A 17089-nucleotide genomic window follows, 5' to 3' on the forward strand; every position below is an offset into this window, starting at 1 on the left:
TTCTCCCAAACTGAGGTTCAAGGCAGCCCTGTATAGGGGAGTTTTTAATGTTTTGTTATGTTTTTATATATGCTGGAAGCCGCCCAGAGTGGCTGGGGTTTCCAGTCAGATGGGCGGGGGACAAATAATAACATTATGATTATTAAGTACTGTATAACAACATGAATGGACCCAAACAGCAATGAGAATTCCCTCTTCCATTCATGGTGCTGGAAATTTAAAATGTGGTTAGCACATGGAAACCCCTTGAATTTGCTTTCACGTGAGTGGAGTGAATCCATGGAGTGAATCTTCAGCGTTTTATATTGTCTCCCTGTGGCAAGAGAAGCCATGCTGAGTCATAAACGGTGGCATGCTCTGTAAACAGTATGGTCCCCATAACAGACTCGTGCTTAACCGAGACATGGCTGAGCAAACATCTCATTCAACTTGCAATATGCTGTCTAGTTAAACACTTGCTAACCGCAGCATCATTATGAATAAATGGAAAACTCCAGAGTTACTTGTGCAGAGAAGCTAATTGTGCTGGGTGTGAACGGTGCAACTTTTTTTTTAAAAAAGCAAAATATCCTAATGGGGAAGAGTTTCTGTGTTCGTCTATTTCTCTGCAATCTGACTTGCTGCTTTGCAGCTCGCGATAGCTACAGAGCGGAAATCTCTTTTGCCGAATGGTTTTGGAGACTTGTTATTTGCAAGGGGAGATTTCACAAAATGGGAAGCTCAACTTTTCCCACTACTGCCATCACCTAGAAAGGAATTGCACTCAAGGATGGGCAATCTGTGGCCCTCCAGATGTGGTTGTACTGCATCTCCCATGATCCCTGACCATTGACCAGGCTTGCTGAAGCTGATGGGAGTTGTAGTTCAGGAGCATCCAGAGAGAGACACATTTCCCATCCTTGAATTAGATGTTTGCCTGCTGCACAGACCAGACAAGGGCTGACTCTTCAGCAAGGATGCACAGCCAATGAATGAAAACAGCTGAGCCTTGCCCCTTGTTTTTCTGGTGAGTGATCTACATGCAGAGCAACCCAGTCCAGGCATTTGTCTCTGTTCGCTTGACAACACTCAGAAATTTGATGTTGCTTATAAGCACATAAGCACATAGGGACGCGGGTGGCGATGTGGGTTAAACCACAGAGCCTAGGACTTGCCGATCAGAAGGTTGGCGGTTCGAATCCCCGCAATGGGGTGAGCTCCCGTTGCTCAGTCCCTGCTCCTGCCAACCTAGCAGTTCGAAAGCACATCAGCGTGCAAATAGATAAATAGGTACCACTCTGGCGGAAAGGTAAACAGTGTTTCCTTGTGCTGCTCTGGTTCGCCAGAAGCAGCTTAGTCATGCTGGCCACATGACCCAGAAGCTGTATGCCGGCTCCCTCGGCCAATAAAGCGAGATGAGCGCCGCAACCCCAGAGTCAGTCACGACTGGACCTAATGTGCTGTCAAGGGGACAACACAAGCTGTTAAGGGGACAACACAAGGGACTTTCTAGATTTGAAAACTGGTTTGTTTTTTTAATATATATAAAATAAAAACCACCCAACAGGCTCATCTCCATGTTGTGAAGAAAATAATTATTGTGCATTATTTTCTATTCCTCAAGTTACTGTTGCAGAAACTTTTTCTATTCAGTTGGCCAGGCCCGTCTTACCCATTGAGGCTAATGGCGCGGGGTGCCAGGGCGCCAAGTTCTGCAGGGCGCCAGGTGAGAGTCCAGGGAACACCGAACGAGTGCGTTGAATGAGCAAGGGTGCATGCGCCGCTTCTGCTGAGCGTCGGCTCAGTTTTTCCCCTTTTACCCTGCAGGTGCCGAATTCTGCAGGGTGCCAGAAGGCTAAAAGGGAAAAAACTGATCTGACAGGCCTGCTCACTCGGTGTGCTGCCTGCAAGGGGCAAGGTCCCATATCCTCCTAGCAGCATCTTACCACATTTAGCTTCCAGTAGCACCTTAGAGACCAAGTAAGTTTGTTATTGGTATGAGCTTTCGTGTGCATGCAATTTTTTTTATTTTGTTTCGACTATGGCAGACCAACACGGCTACCTACCTGTCACCACATCTAGCTGTTACCCAGGAGTAAGTGAAGATTTAACAGATCTCGGAACAAGTTTCAAGTGAAGTCATCTTCTTCCCAACCCAACTCAAAAGGAACTCTTACTGACCTGGATTAGTAATAACACCCGAAACCAAGACAATATTATTTTTGTTTTCACTGCGGAAACTTTTATTCCATTTGTGGTTTCAAAAGAGGAATTTTTTCCAGCCACAGATGAAGTCTGAATCTGGAGGAATCCAAATCCTTTTCTATTTCTCATATATATATAAAATTTTCAGGTATACATTTTCCACAGCAGTACATCCAGCGACTTCCCTTCTTTTCCTTCCATGGTTACTTGTACCTTTAAAATTAACTGCATATTTTATTTCCTCTATTCCTTTTGTTCTCTTACCCTGCTAACTCTGCATATTCCATCATTTTCAGCTGCCATTACTCCTCCAGATCTGTTTCTAATTCTCATGCCAGAGTGTGCCTTGACCCACCACCTATGTTGTTGTTCTTATAATCCAGAGAGCTTTAGGACTGGGGAAGGAGGAAAGGGCATGTAGCTTGCTTTGGGTGAAAAATGTCTGTTTGTTCAGTCAGGGAAATGAACACATGGCATCTTACGCTCTTCTGCCATGTGATCCTGCCCCTCTGTTGAGTCCATCAGCAGAGGCCTTGCCTTGTGTCCTGCCATCAGCAGAGGCCCAACTCACAGTGAGAGCAAACATGGCCTTTTTTACAGTGGCCCTGAAGCTGTGGAATTTCCTCTCTCTGGGGGCAGATAGCAGCAGGCTGGGAGGTGGCGGCGATCTTTTCTGCTACATTGGCAGAAGAGCTGCGCATCAGAGGAGTCAGAAAGTTCAGCCAGCTAGCCCAGCCAACAATGGCTACTTTCCCGGGTTGTGTGTGTGTGGGTGTGTGTGGGTGGGTGGAGGAGCCTATTCATTTTGAGACTGACAGTGGGACGCTGGCCCTGATGGGGAATCTAGATTCCATGGAGTGACTGGATGCCGAGGAGTGGTGAGAGCTGGGGAACCCTAAAGGAAACCCCCAGGGGAAGAAAACTCAGAGCCAGTGGATTGATGATGAGATGATGATTTGTGGTCAGTGGGAGAAGATTGGGAAGAGAAGATGTTGGAAGCTGAAGGTAACAGGGTTTAGTGAGCGGGAAGAGGCTGTGGCACAGAGCAGTCCAGAATTGGAGGCAGAAGTGGAGGCTGGAGAGGGGAAGGTCAAGAGGCAGAGATTAGGCCTTCTGAAGAAGCCAGGGAGTCTTCCCCTCCTGCTACAACCAGCTACCCTCTCCACGTGGTCTCCCAGAACCCAAAGAGGTATGAAGAGGGCAGGGCAAAGACAGACAAGATGAAAGAGCCTCAGGATGAGGAGGAGGAAACTTAGAGAGCAGTGGGAAGCCGGGATCCTTCAGTCCTCGCCAATGCCTCATTGGGGCAAGACCCACTGGGAAGAGTGGCTGTGATCACTAGGCCTGTGCTGTTTGGGTTCCTTTGAATAAGGAGTTAACTTCACTGACATCGGCTTTTTTATTGCTGAGCTGCTCCTGAGACTACGGGGAGGAATGTGAGTTAACTTGGCTTCCAAGTGAGGCGTGGGAAGTTGGGGGCCTGTGTCTGCCATGAGACCACAAAACACAGTTCACACATGCAATGAGTGGGCACTTGCTGATTTTGCTGTTTTATATCGATCAATTGCTTTCTGTTTGTTTTACTTTTCATTTTGTACCAATATGCTGCTCACTGCTTTAGGGGGCTTTCGGAGCAAATAAGTGGAATACAAATGTCATTGTCAGACACCGACGCATTGCCCATACATTGCAGCCATTCTGATTTAATCTGTAAAAAATGCTTTGCTTAGCTGGGACTGGTGATTCTGGAGAGAATTCAACTAAGTTTTTGCGTGAACAGAATGAGCTCTGTTCATGCAATAGGATTTGATACTTATCCTCTGTGAATTTGCCTAACCTTCCAAGTTGGTGGCCATCCCTCTTGCGAAAGGAACTGATAAAATATTTCCAGAAAAAAAATGTTTTCCTGCCTAGTGTGTGTGTGTGTGTGTGTGTGTGTGTGTGTCTATCTCTCTATCTCTATCTTTATCACATTTGATGCTGGTGTTGCCAACATCTTGCTGAGAACATTTAATTCCAAGGTGTTATGTAATGAAGTTCTCACCCTGAGCAGCGGGGGATACTGTAGATAGTTATGCAAATGAAGGATCGAAAGTGACATTCAGTGATTGAATAGCTTGTATGCAAATGAAGGATCGAAAGTGACGTTCAGTTATTGGCTAGTTACAGAAAATGGCAAGAGCTCTATATAAGCAGGCTGACTGAGCTCCTCAGCTCAGTTCTGTTCTGGCCTCAGAATAAAGAAGAGCTGTTTGAAGAATGGCTGTGTCGTCTGATATGTTCGCCCACAACTTAACACAAGGAACTTTGCAGGGCCACTTGGGCACGATTTGCACGGACAACTCTATTTAAAATCAGAGCAAACACTTAGTGACGGCTGCTTCCCTTCTTGCTACCCTGGGGGGAAAAACCCTCAGCTGGCCAATAGCAGGATATGTAAACAGTCTGCACAGCCCCCAAAGTAGCAATACTGAAAGGAAAGTATAATATTGTGTTGTCTAGCAAGGAATTGTGTATTTTCATACTCCCCACCACCACCACCCATACACTTTAATTTTGTCCTGGCACCCACTGCTAGTTTTTTGAGATGCTTTTGGGCAAGATATTATTAGTTCCTTTTTACTTATAGCCGGCAGTGGGAGGTGTGTGTGTGTGGGGGGGTGTTGTTTGCTGCCTCCCATCTTAGCCTCACTTTTGCCCTTGTAAACTTCAGCAGGGAGGATGGGGACATAACTAGTCTCTTCCTGTGATTGGCAGGTCATTGTGTGATCCACTGTCTCTCAGCCAAACCTACCTTGCGGCATGGTTGTGAGCATAAACTGGAGAGAGCGGAGAACCAGCAGCACAGTTTGGATAGCTCAGTTGGTTGGACGCGGTGCTGATAACGCCAGGGTTGCAGGTTCGGTCCCCAAAAGGGACAGCTGCATATTTCTGCATTTCAGGGGGTTGGACTAGATGATCCTCAGCGTCCCTTCCAACTCTAAAATTCTGTAATTCTATGGTTTTAGACCACGATGCACTTCTTGGAGCAAAACATGGTATACAGTGCAACAGATGAATAAATTAAAATGCCTGTGTTAAAATGCACCATTCACCTGCCACACATGCGGTATCAAAGGAAGAGCTTAATCGGGGAACTTTAAAATCCTGGAAAGTTTGACGCGCACACCGCTCCACACGAGCGCTTTCTACTGTATTTTTCTTTTGCCTTGCCCGATCCTTGGGCGCGTTTACTCGTAGGCAAGTCCCACTTGAAAGCTACGGTGGGGATCTTCCAATAACCTGAATGATAACAATGTGCAGCCCCGATCCTCCTCGCTTTCGGTTCTACTCGAGAGCTAAATCTCCCCCGTAGAACTGCAGATAATTTCTTAAGATAAACGCGCGCAGACGCTGAATTCCAATTCGCAATCCTCTCTGCATGCCCAGTTGCTGTCGTTATGCTTTTATTTTGTTTGCAATACCCTCTCTGCCCGCTTACTCAGGAGTAACCCCCGGTTCAACTCAACGAGAAGGGGTAAACTTTTCCAAACAATCGCGCGCAGGCAGGCATCGCCTTTCAAAGTTTGCAAGCCTCTCTCTGCAACGCTTTAGCTGTTGCTTTTTTTTTTGCAATCTCTTATATTTTGCAAGAAGAGGAGGATTCCTCCAGGGCTGCTGTGAACATGCAAAGCAATCAAAAACTGCATTTACGCAGATGCCCGCGGGGAGAAAAGCCACGCAAAGGGCCCACGGAAAGAGGCGCTGCGCAGCTACAGGTTGAGCGGTGCGGAGAGATTGGGGCGGAGCTAGAACGATAGGCGTGGCTAGGAATAGGAGGAGGAGGAGGAGGAGGAGCCGCGGGGGAGAGAAAGAGGGACGTGCGTGTGGTCCAGTCTTCCCTCCAGTGGGCGGCAGGAGGGCGTGGCCACGCCCGAGGCGTCGCATTCAAAGGTGGGCGCGAGCGAGGGGGCGTGGCCCTCGGCCGGGAGTTAGCCTATAAAAGCTCGCGCGGCGCCCCTCGCGCGCGCCGATACGCAGAAAGTTCGTGAGGCGGTTGGACGTTAGTCTTTCTCTCGAAGTCTCCGTTTCCTCAGAGACCCCCGTCGACGTTTCTCTCTCTTTTTTTTATTCGTTTAAACTTTTTTGGTACTTTTCCCCCCCTCACTTCCTCGCCTTATTGGGAGGGGTTCCGGTTTCTGGCGCGGATTTCTTGTGAGGAGGCAGGTGCACCCCACCCCCAACACCCCCTGCCCAGGTAAGAGGCGAGGCGGCGGCGGAACGGCGGTTTGCGCATGCGCGTTTGTGGCATTAACGGTTCCGATGGTAGGGTCGCGAGTTCGAATCCCAACCTGGGCGGAGCCGTTGCTTTACGTTGGGGTTTTTTGGGTGTGTGTGTGGGGGGTTGGAATCGGGGGCGGGAGAGAGACGGGACATCCACCTGTCACCATCCTCTGTCGGATTCTGTCTAGTTAGATTCCCAACGACAGCAGTTTCAAATGGCTTTTTCCTTTTTTTTCTTGATCATCATTTTTATTAAATTTTCAAGTTTTACATTTCCAAATAACAAACTTTGAAATGATCCAATGGCTTCCCTTCTTCTCTTTCCATTTTACATGTCATATACATGTATTTGCGTGTTTTTTACCGTAACCATTTAAATCAGTTTTCCACTTTTACAGCCATCAAAAATCGAATTTACCGCAATGCTGCCAACGTTTTCAGCTGTGTACAGTTGTTTTCCACGTATTCAATAAACGTTTTCCAGTCTTTAAATGTATGTTAAATGGCTTTCTTTTGACGGCAAGTGCTCAGAAAAATCTCAAAATTTCTACTTTTAGTTTAGTATTTTTATCTATTTACTTGATTATTATTATTATTATTTTTTGGGGGGAGCTAAATTCCTCCCTGCTCCCTAGCTACACCCATGAATCCCACCCCAAGAATTTGACCGCTGTTATCGTTACATTTATTTATACCCTGCCTTTGCCCCCCAACAGAGACTCCAGGCAGTTTACAGATACAACTAAGAACTTTTCCTTCTCAATATTCTCTGGTTGGCCTCTGTTATTTTCTCCTATGGATAGAAATCCTACATAAGGACTCTATATGGGCACTTGGATACCCATAAGGGATAAAGGAGCATTTTTTTCTTATAACAAACTATAAAACATAAGCGTCAGTCACTTAGTTCTGTGAATGTTTAACAGCTATAAAGCAGAAATTGTCACTTTAAACAATTAAGCATAATAGAAATAAAGCTGTCTGTCCATGATCTATGAAAAACATGTGGCCGCAACAAAAACAACACACCTCACCTTCAGCCTGGCCCTACTCCACAGGGTTGCCGTGAGGACAATGTGATGGGTAGAAGTGGTGGGAAGGGATGCATGTAGCTTTGTGAGGAAAGGTGGGGGTGTAAGGATGATAAGTGAATCTTTCTCCCCAAGATGGGGGTTCTCCAAAGCAGAAAGGAGAGGTCCTTTGCTACGTTTCCCTTTGAGGGTGCCTTAAAAGTCCTTTCCCCTCCCATTTTATGTATTTATTTTCTGCCTTACCTGCATCCCCCGCCCCCAGCTCCCATCCTACTTCTCAAAAGTTGGTCCTGTTTTCTGCTGCTCTGGATCTTCTCTCTTTTCTTCCTTTCCGTCTCCCCTGGCCCAAACCATCCCAGTATGAAGATGACGGGTTTGATGTCTCTTTCAAGTCTTATTGTCACCTCAAATAATGGGCCTTTCATTGTTGCTGGGTTTTTAAAAACAAACAAGTCATAAACAGGTAGGAAAAGTCACATAAGTATCAAATAGATGATGGTAGCCCAGCATGATTACTGTTTTTTAAGAAAATACACAAGGTTACGGGTCATTACTGTGCAAAGGCTTCATAATAAACAATAGAGAATAGCAGATTGTCAACAGGGCTATTTGGATGACCCAAGAGAGTCTCTGTAATAGCAAACTGAATTCAGCTTCACAAAATCTTATCTGATGTTGCCTCAAATAACGGAACTTGCTTCTCTTTGGATGGTGGCAAAAGGGGACCCCTTCCCCAACTTCAGGTATTTTTGTTTGGAGAAGAATAGATCTGTTCCAGTCTTCTTCTTGTCTCATTCTCTTCCACTATCCCCCCACTTTCTTCATTTTAAAATGGTTTACTGTAATTGTTCATGACAGAAGAAACAGCCTGTTGGATTAGACCAATATTTCATCTTATATTTCATCTCCCTGCAGCACCCTGTATCCAACAAATGGTCATTTAGTTGTCTCCGGAGAGCTCATAATGCCGGGCAGAAAGGCAACAGGCCTCCTTTGTTGTTGTTTTCCCTACATCTGGTATTGAGTTATCCTGCCTTTGCACATGAAGGTTCTGCCTGGTCCTCGTGGTTAATGGATCTTCTTCTGAAAAGGCTATTTAGGTTTGGCAGTTTTCAGGTGTATGAGGGTCAAGAAGGAATTGAACCATCTTTTTTTCCTTGATTAGCAGAGGGGGAAAGAGAAAAAAAGATGGGGAAAGCTAAAATGATGAAGCATTCACAAATCCCTTGTGTTTAGGGGCAATATAGACTAGTTCAATATTCTGGGCATAGATGAGGTGTACTATTTCTTATTTCTAGGAAGGGAGCAGAATGCTCTACTAGAGTGGTCTGAAGAGCAAAACAAGTTTGTCACGACCTATGCAGGGGTTAAACACGAGCTTTCCCATGAAAGTTTTTGGGGAAGAGTTGGATTCAAAGTGGATGGGTGGCATCTTCATGGCTCTGTTCCATCCACAAAAATATATTGGTTGCAGTATCTTCCAGGTGCTTGTTCTTTTCGTGGGTAAGATGAAACTTGAAAATATACACTCCAGATCTTCAATTCCAGAGGTGTAGCTCTTAGTCTGCTACAGCACACATAAAAACAACATGTGGCATACGTTTTCATGGACTTGAGATCACTTTCTCAATTGAAGTCAGCTCTAGTCCACAAAAATGTATGCCACAATCCATCTGGTAGTCTTTAAAGTGCCATGGAATTTTAAAATCACAATTTTGAATAGTTCTAACGCCATTCCCTTATAATTATTTGTTAGATTCTTATTTTTATTAAATGAGACTGTTTTCCCGCTGCAACATGACTACCTCTCTAGGAATTTACTAGTGCATGTGGTTTGTTTGTTTTTAATTGATGTGGTGAGGAAAGTGGTTACTGCCTGAAGTAGAGTAACATATTTGTTGATGAAAGCATACATAGACTCTCATGTGCTAGAAATGGCTGCTTGTCTGATGAATGTTGACAAGTTTTCATAAAATGGGATGTTTGGGTGACTGGGGCTACCATGCAAAGCCCATTAAGTTGGAATCAACAAGTATTTTCAAGTCTAAACATGTTCTTTTCTGGGAAAGTGTATAACAACCAAATATATATATATATATATATATATACACACACACACACACACACACACACACACACACACACAACCACCCATGAGTTTCCAAGGGCAGCAGCTTGGGAAACAGTGATGCCTGCTCTTATTCCTGGCACTGTAGGCATACAGTAGGATGACTAGGCAGATGTGCTTTGTTATAAAATTGAAGTGTTTTTTTAGAATGGAATCGTATCAGTTAGTGGTGTGGAGGTGGATAGGAAGAGAGGAAGTGTTTCCCTTTAGAGAAAAGGGTAAAGAAAATGTCTTGCATCCTGGAGCTCTCCTTCTAGTGGCACTCCAGTTTTATGGAGATCCTTGGTGTAGGGTTCCTAACATTTGCATGTAGAGAAGAGAACAAAGACCTGGTATTCTACTAGTTTGGAAAGGACCTCTACAGGAAAGGAAATTCTAGCAGTTTGCGTTTTGACATCAAATGTTCTTCCTTGGAAAACAGTAGAAACAGCTGGAAACCTCTAGAAGTTAGCCAAGTGGGCTGGACTTGGAATAGGGAAACAAGTTGTCAGTCTGTAGGGAGGTGGCGGCAGACACTGAAATTAGAACTGGCAAGTTGCAAACATTTATAAGCAGAACTGCAAAAAGTTGCAGCAGACTGTTATTTATTCAATTTCATTGACTCCTTTGCTGCTGTTGTTGTTTACTAGTGACTGTTTGTTTTAAGAGTTATGCCCAGATCGTCAAATCAAAGAAAAACTCAAAAAAGAATGCATAATTATAGCACCCCTTAAACTCTGCCAGTGTTACCCTGTCTTCCTGTTTCCCTTTTCTATAAAAAGCTGTGTAAAGAAATGCTCCTGTTTCTACTAGACTATGGGGTGGCATTCTTAAGCGTTGTGAAGTCGTTTCTTTTTATAAAAATAAATAAAAATAAATGCAAAATGAGGTCCTCCAGTTGCAGTCAGATGCAGAATGGTGGCCAATTGAGTGTGTGTGGTTAGCATAGAATCAAAGAATACAGGGATCTATTTCTGGCAGCAAAACAGCCCAAAGTCTGTCACAGAATTCCGCTTCTGGTTTTCCCCACTTCCCAATCTTTCGTAATCTCAGCAGCTGTTACTTGGCCCTGTACTAGACTTCAGTGAGGAAAAGAAATTAAAACCTGTACTTTTAAACTGCTTTGTGATTTGAAAGCTTATTGCGGGTTTTTATATTGGTTAACAAGAGTTTGCATATATGACTCATAGGCAGGTTTCTAGTGATCATGATCACAGGAGTTTTGCTATAAATAGCAACCAACTCCGATAAAAATCACCCCATATATTAAGATCTTCTTCTGAGGCCTTAATTCATGTGATGCCACCTTTAGATCAAGTGGGAGAACAGAATCTGGCTTCATTTTCAAAAATATACATTATTAGGTTTTGCGGGGCCAGTAAAAAACCTTCATCTTTGCTAAGGTGATCTTGATTTGATTAACTGGCTGCTCCTTTTGTATGTTAGTGTTGATATGCATTTATCTTTAACCATTTTAATAGAATAGTTTTTAATAGTGCCAGCCATCGTGGAGATCTTCCTTGGGTAAAACAGCAGGGTACAAATATTTTAAAGGTAGTGGCTTAGGATATCTATGCAGGAACAGTAACCAACCCTGTCAAGCTGTCTCCTCTCCAAGGCTGACTTGGGGATCACAGCCTGATAGATCCTTTATGAGGCAAAGGGGGGCGGGGTCTGAAGCAGCCAGCAGTGGGTGTCGGGGGGGGGGGCACTTCTGGGTCCTTACCTTGAAGGATTTTTCTGGTACTGAGGAATTGCCTTGGGGATCTCTCCAGCAGTGCAAGTGCAGCCATAAGTGCACGCTTGAGAACTGAGTAATGGGTGATGTGGAAAAGTCAATACAGGACTGCATCCATAAGCTTTAGGAGGTTTTCTAACTTGATTGGTGGAAAAGTGAATTTCTGCTCCCTCTACTGGTAGCTCATATAATTATACGTATAGGAAGAGTGAATGCTGAAGCAAGGTCTTGTATTTAAAGGTGAACAAAAGAAAAAGCTTGTGGACAATGATTACCGGTAATTACAGTGAGTAAAGATACTTTGTGTGAGCACAATTCTTCTGTAGTCAAATGAAGTGTCTATATGGTATGCATCTTTTCTACCCAGTTGGGGAAAAAACATTACAACTATTTCTAATTGGTGCTGCTCAACTGAAACTTCTACTTACTACTCACTGACATAATTGATTTTACTGCTGTTGAACTCACTGATAATTACTATAGCTGTTAAACTTATTATAACAACTAATCTTTTCAATGTTATGACTACTAATCAACAGTATTTTTTTGAATTGAATTTATTGTTACTATTGACTCCACTATTGACCTTACTACTGCAGAATTTACCACTACTATTGATGCAGATTTTTATGACTGATGACTGATTTATTTATTTAACAATTTATTTATTTAGCAATTTAAATACTGCTTGGTTGTAAGAAAACCTCTAAGCAGTTTCTGACTTGGCTGTTATGGACCCATTCAGTGTCTTAATGCTTAATCAGTATTATTATTGATTTTGTGGGCATCTCATTGGCATCTGGTTGGCCACCATGAGAACAGGATTCTGGACTAGATGGGCCTTTAACTTGATGCAGTCCAATGTTCTTCTTACAATGTTGTTAATTTGCATGGATTAAGGAATAAGATAAGCAGTTATTTAGACACAACGTATTAATAATTGAATCTTTTTAAAAGTATTTGTCCACTTTGGTTCATGATCAGTTAGGTAGTTTTACTTAACATAGAATGTCTACTATATCAGATAAACCTAGACTCTTAAGCAGGTAAAATAAATTACAATCTCAAAATGGGTTGGGGAAGCTGCAACCATTATAGACATTGCAGGAGTATAGGGTTGAATTCAGACACAGTGAACTCAACAGAACTTAGTTATGGCTAACGTACGTCCCACTGATTTCAGTGGGTCTTCTCAAAGTATGACTTAAGTCACTTCCAGGCATATTATTTTTCCAGGTATAGACTTTTGCAGTGAGGAAATTGATAGGGAAATGCACTGATAACTGTGAGGTAACAATTGCTGTATGTGACATCATGTGACCTCACCACAAACAAACCAGAATGAATGGTGACTAAACAACAGGTATTGTATAACCTTACCACAAACTTTGTGCAAACAAATTGGGATTACTGTTCAATAAATGCAGCATTTGAGAACAGCCTAGCTCTGGATTCAACTCAGAGCTTCTAATTATTGAGGATTTGCTGCTGAAGATGTTTGGGCTGTATTTTCAAATGAATGTTTGCAGAGGAAAATAAAGGTAAAGGAAAGAGAAAATTATGAGAAGTGTGTCAGAAGAAAAGTTAAAACAAAATGAGGAAAACTGCAGAAAATGCAGGGAGAAAGATAAGAAATTAGGGAAGATAATCTGTTTAGTTAAAATGGTTAAAGGGTTTGAGTCAAAGGTGAATTACAAACTAAGCTATAGGATTATGAGAAAGTGAGATGCTGTGAAGGATTTTGGACAAAAATGAAAGTTGCATTACAGTAAAGTTAGGGCTGAGCCACAGTTACAAAGAGATGCTGTAGTGAAATTGAAGACAAGAGTAAATAATGTCATTTTGTAGTTAGAAAAGCAAGTAGAGAGGTCTCCTGAAAGTCATTATTTTTATAGAGCATTTTTAGACAGCTTTCCCCCCCTTGGTGTGCTGTTGAAACTGAAAAAGTGAAAGAAAATGCCTAGAGATACCATTGACATTTTTCAGCAGCGTTCCCTGACAGATGTCATCCAGATGTTTTGGACTACATCTCCCATCAGCCCTGACCATCAGCTATGTTGACCGAGCCTGATGGAGTTGTAGATAAGAACATCTGGAGGTTGCCAGGTTAGGAAAGGCTGTGTCAAGGTGAAAGGTCCTTTTAATGGATCGTTTTTAATTAGCCACTGGGGAGATCTGCCTTGACTAGAAAAGCAAAATATAAATACAGAATTGCTAATTGACAAGGAAATATATTTCTTTTGAATGTCATGCTTGTGACCTGCAGCTGTTAGACACGGAATGTTGTACTAAATGGACCATTGTCTAATACACAAAGGTAATTCTTGAGCTATGTCTAATCATAATTTATAGGGGGGAAAAGAGTGGGTGCTTTTATTTTGCAAGCTTTTGTGCTTACAAATCTTATAGCAGCAGCATGTTAGCAGAACTGACAGCTGCAGTGTTTTGCACAATGTTTATAGTTTTGCCTGAAACTGATCGGGGGCTGATTAAAAGAGACAAGCAAGAACCTTTTAATGGAAACCTGTTAGGGGGCAGTCCTAAAGATCCACCAGGATGAGCAAGTTAGGATGTAGCCCCTTTCTGGCTGAGTCCCCAGCTGTGGCTCAGCTGAAGATACACCAAAGCAACTTAGCCAGGTGTGCTGAAGCTGTCTGAACTGAGACTTGTGTAAATCTTCAAAAGCAGACATGGTGAGGACAGGACTTGGCAGGGGGAAACTTAAAGTGGATCCTGGTTCTGTTCACATGTCCTGGCAAGCTGGCAGAATATGCACCATCAAAAAGGGTAATGCAAGTCAAGCTATATTTTAAAGTCTTGTTCTCCCTCTGCTAGGCTTGGGCTGGCTCAGCTGGCAGTAGATTTGCTCCTGAATTTCAGGAGTTTGAATCTGGTTTAACTTTATATAAATTATTTGGACGATTATAATAAATTTAAGAGTTCCAGAAGCAAATTTGAAACCAAACTCATTGGGCAGCCCTAGGCAAGTCATTTCTTCTCAATCTCTGGCCCATAGCTACATATGGATACAATATTACTGGCTTAACTGCCATGCTGAGGTGTCATAATGTGGTATTTCTGCAACTGTAGATGTCATAAACAGCAATTGTGAAGCGCAGTGGTCATGATTAGCATAGACTCCAATTCTGGGATACAGTATACGTGTTTGAGGTTAGAACCTTTGCTGTCAAAGTGCAATGCAGTCTAGTTTCTAGAGAAGAAAAGTGCTTTCTGTCGCTGACCTTGGAGATGTGAAAGGCCATTGTGGCCAGACCTCATTAACATATAAATTATTACTGTCTAGCAGCCTTAATCTTAGCATATTTATATACTACGTGCAGTAAGCCAAACTTGCTGATAAGCGTATTGTGGCATTTCTGGGATCCCCCATAAGAAGCACTTGTCTTGCAGTGGTTACCAAGGTTAGTCTCTCTGCAGCTATGCTGAGTCCAGCCAGCTGGCACTACCTTCTGACTTGTAGAGAGCAGTGAGATTCTCCATTTATATTCTTACTCAAGTACATCTGTGCAAGACACATGGGTGAGATAAGTTTATCACAACATCCTACCAGAACACAACACAACACAACACAACACAATACAGTACAATTAAAATATTAGCTTATATTTACTTAGGAACATAATGTTCAGAAGTGGTCATTTTATTCCGAAATCTTGAGTTCTGATTTACTGACCTTTTATAATTGCTATTCCAACTCTTACATATGATTTCATTATTATTCCCATTTCATCCCCCCTTTCCCTCTCTTTCCTTTGCAACTACAACTCTGCCATTTTCCAAGCAACATTCCTTACCAGTTGTTTGCTCTAACTGCCCAATATTCCACCCCACTCCCCTACTGTCAATCATTCTTCCACTTGCACTTCTGTCACAGTTTGTAATAGGATGAATTGTTTGGTGGACTGGCTAAGTTTAGGTATATTAAATGCTGCTGTGTACATCTAGGTCATGTTTACAAAAGTGGGGTATTGAGAAGAGGAGTGATGGAGCTGGGATTGTAATAGATAAAGTAAACTCCTGATGTAATATTGCTGCTAAGAGGATTTTGATGTTTCAGCGGGCAAATGCAAATCTTCTAAAATGGTTGAATTGGAGAGAAAACATTCAGACTGCCAAGTGTATTCCCCTGGATTATTTCAGAATGTTTGTCACACAAGATGATTCCTGAATGTTGCAGAGCTGGCCAGCTCCGTGCGATAGCATTGACTAGTTGAGAAGCACACTGTTTTGCACAGTTGCCATCATGCTGAAGGTGCAAAATGGATCTTGAAAACTGCCAGGATGGGTTCATTGTTTAATAAACAAGTAGGATAACAAGTAGCATTTTCTAGAAAGCTAAGAAGCACTTAGTACGTTAACTTTTGGTTTGTTGGAAGTTTACTTATTCAGGCAGAAAATCAATATATAAATCTAAATATATAAATTATGGGCAAGAAGGTGAATCAGTAGCCTTGTTTTCTTCAGCTGGATTTTCCCCCAGTTGACTCCAGTTGGACTTGCATGTTTCGGAGGGTGAAATGAGAAGTTACGAAAAGCCACATGACTGCCACCAAAAACAGTGTGTTTCTGCCACTCATGTCTGGCTTTCTTTCTGCTTCTCCATGACATAATCTAATGAAATGTGTGGTGGGATATGATAGCATGGGTTCCCCTGCTCCACATCACTGGTAGACATGGGGAAAGAAATGTGATTTGTTTTTTGGCAGCTTGGAAGGGTATTGGATACATGGAGAGTGTTGTTCAACATCTAAGTTACACTCCCTGAGTTCATTCCAAGCACAGCTTCTTTAAGCCAGCATTTCTACAGCAGTTCTTGCACTAATTTGTGACTACAGAATTTAAAGCTAAGGTAGGAAGCACAAGCACAGTTGTTCCTTGAAAACTTTGTTTAGCCTAGGCTCACTTGAATGAAGTGCAGTATAAAATCAATTATAGAGGGCATATGATAATGTAAAGGCTGAACTGGTTTTTCGGGGGGAGTCGTGGTTAATGCTTTCACATGTTGGATGTATAGTGTTTGTCATGAATATTTCTGCCAGGTCTAGCTGTGCCTGCAAACTGAGGCTTGTTGGAACCAAGCTGAGCACATTCTTTTCCAGGTTACAGGGATTAAATTGAATTTTAATACTTGAACTTTATTTGCTTATACCCGAAGAAGCATCTCCACCCCCTTCGTTCAGCCCAGACACTGAAGTCCAATACCAAGGGTCTTCTGGTGGTTCCCCCACTGCGAGAAGCAAAGTTACAGGGAACCAGACAGAGGGCCTTCTCAGTAGTGGCGCCCGCCCTGTCGAACGCCCTCCCATCAGGTGTCAAAGAAATAAAGAACTGTCTGACGTTTAGAAGACATCTGAAGGCAGCCCTGTTTAGGGAAGTTTTTAATGACTGATGTTTTAATGTATTTTTACTCTTTTGTTGGAAGCCGCCTGTAGTGGGCGGGGTATAAATAATAAATTATTAATTAATTAATTAATTGCTTGTAAGATGGAGGAAACCTCAAAAGCTTTCAGATATTTTTTGCAATTATTCTTGAAGGGATAGCTCACAAAGCAAAGGGAAACTGAGTTAAATCACCTTAGTTCTTGGATACCTTGAAGGTGTTCATTATAGAAGGCCTAAACTGTTGCCAGAGAATATGTTGGTCGTAACAAAACTTGTTCCCGCCAGCTATTGTGAAGCAGCTGATACACTTAAAATGATAGATATGACCATTGAGACCAAATGGTGAATCAGACAAAAGGCCTA

At 42.7% G+C, this 17089-nt stretch overlaps 1 protein-coding gene and 1 long non-coding RNA gene across 9 annotated transcripts in view; one reads left to right on the top strand and one right to left on the bottom strand.

Annotated features, from left to right (window-relative positions):
* The window catches only part of LOC310849341, a 462163-nt gene that overhangs the window by 369319 nt on the left and 75755 nt on the right, over positions 1–17089 (bottom strand). The gene's annotated exons all lie outside the window — the stretch shown is intronic.
* Positions 1–17089, top strand: part of NDRG1 (N-myc downstream regulated 1) — an 83864-nt gene that overhangs the window by 31845 nt on the left and 34930 nt on the right. For 2 of the 8 annotated variants that reach the window (XM_083749288.1, XM_083749291.1), the window contains exon 1: positions 6178–6421. The exons of 1 other annotated variant lie outside the window; for it this stretch is intronic. Coding sequence is in view for 2 of the 7 variants with exons in the window: in XM_083749285.1 (XP_083605411.1) it covers positions 8151–8221 (71 nt within the window). In the remaining 5 variants the exon portion in view is untranslated. 5 more of the 8 variants (XM_083749285.1, XM_083749292.1, XM_083749290.1 and 2 more) reach the window with 5 other exon arrangements.

The sequence above is a fragment of the Podarcis gaigeae genome, assembly GCF_964106915.1.
Source record: "Podarcis gaigeae genome assembly, chromosome: 7".
Classification (NCBI taxonomy): Eukaryota; Metazoa; Chordata; class Lepidosauria; order Squamata; family Lacertidae; genus Podarcis; species Podarcis gaigeae.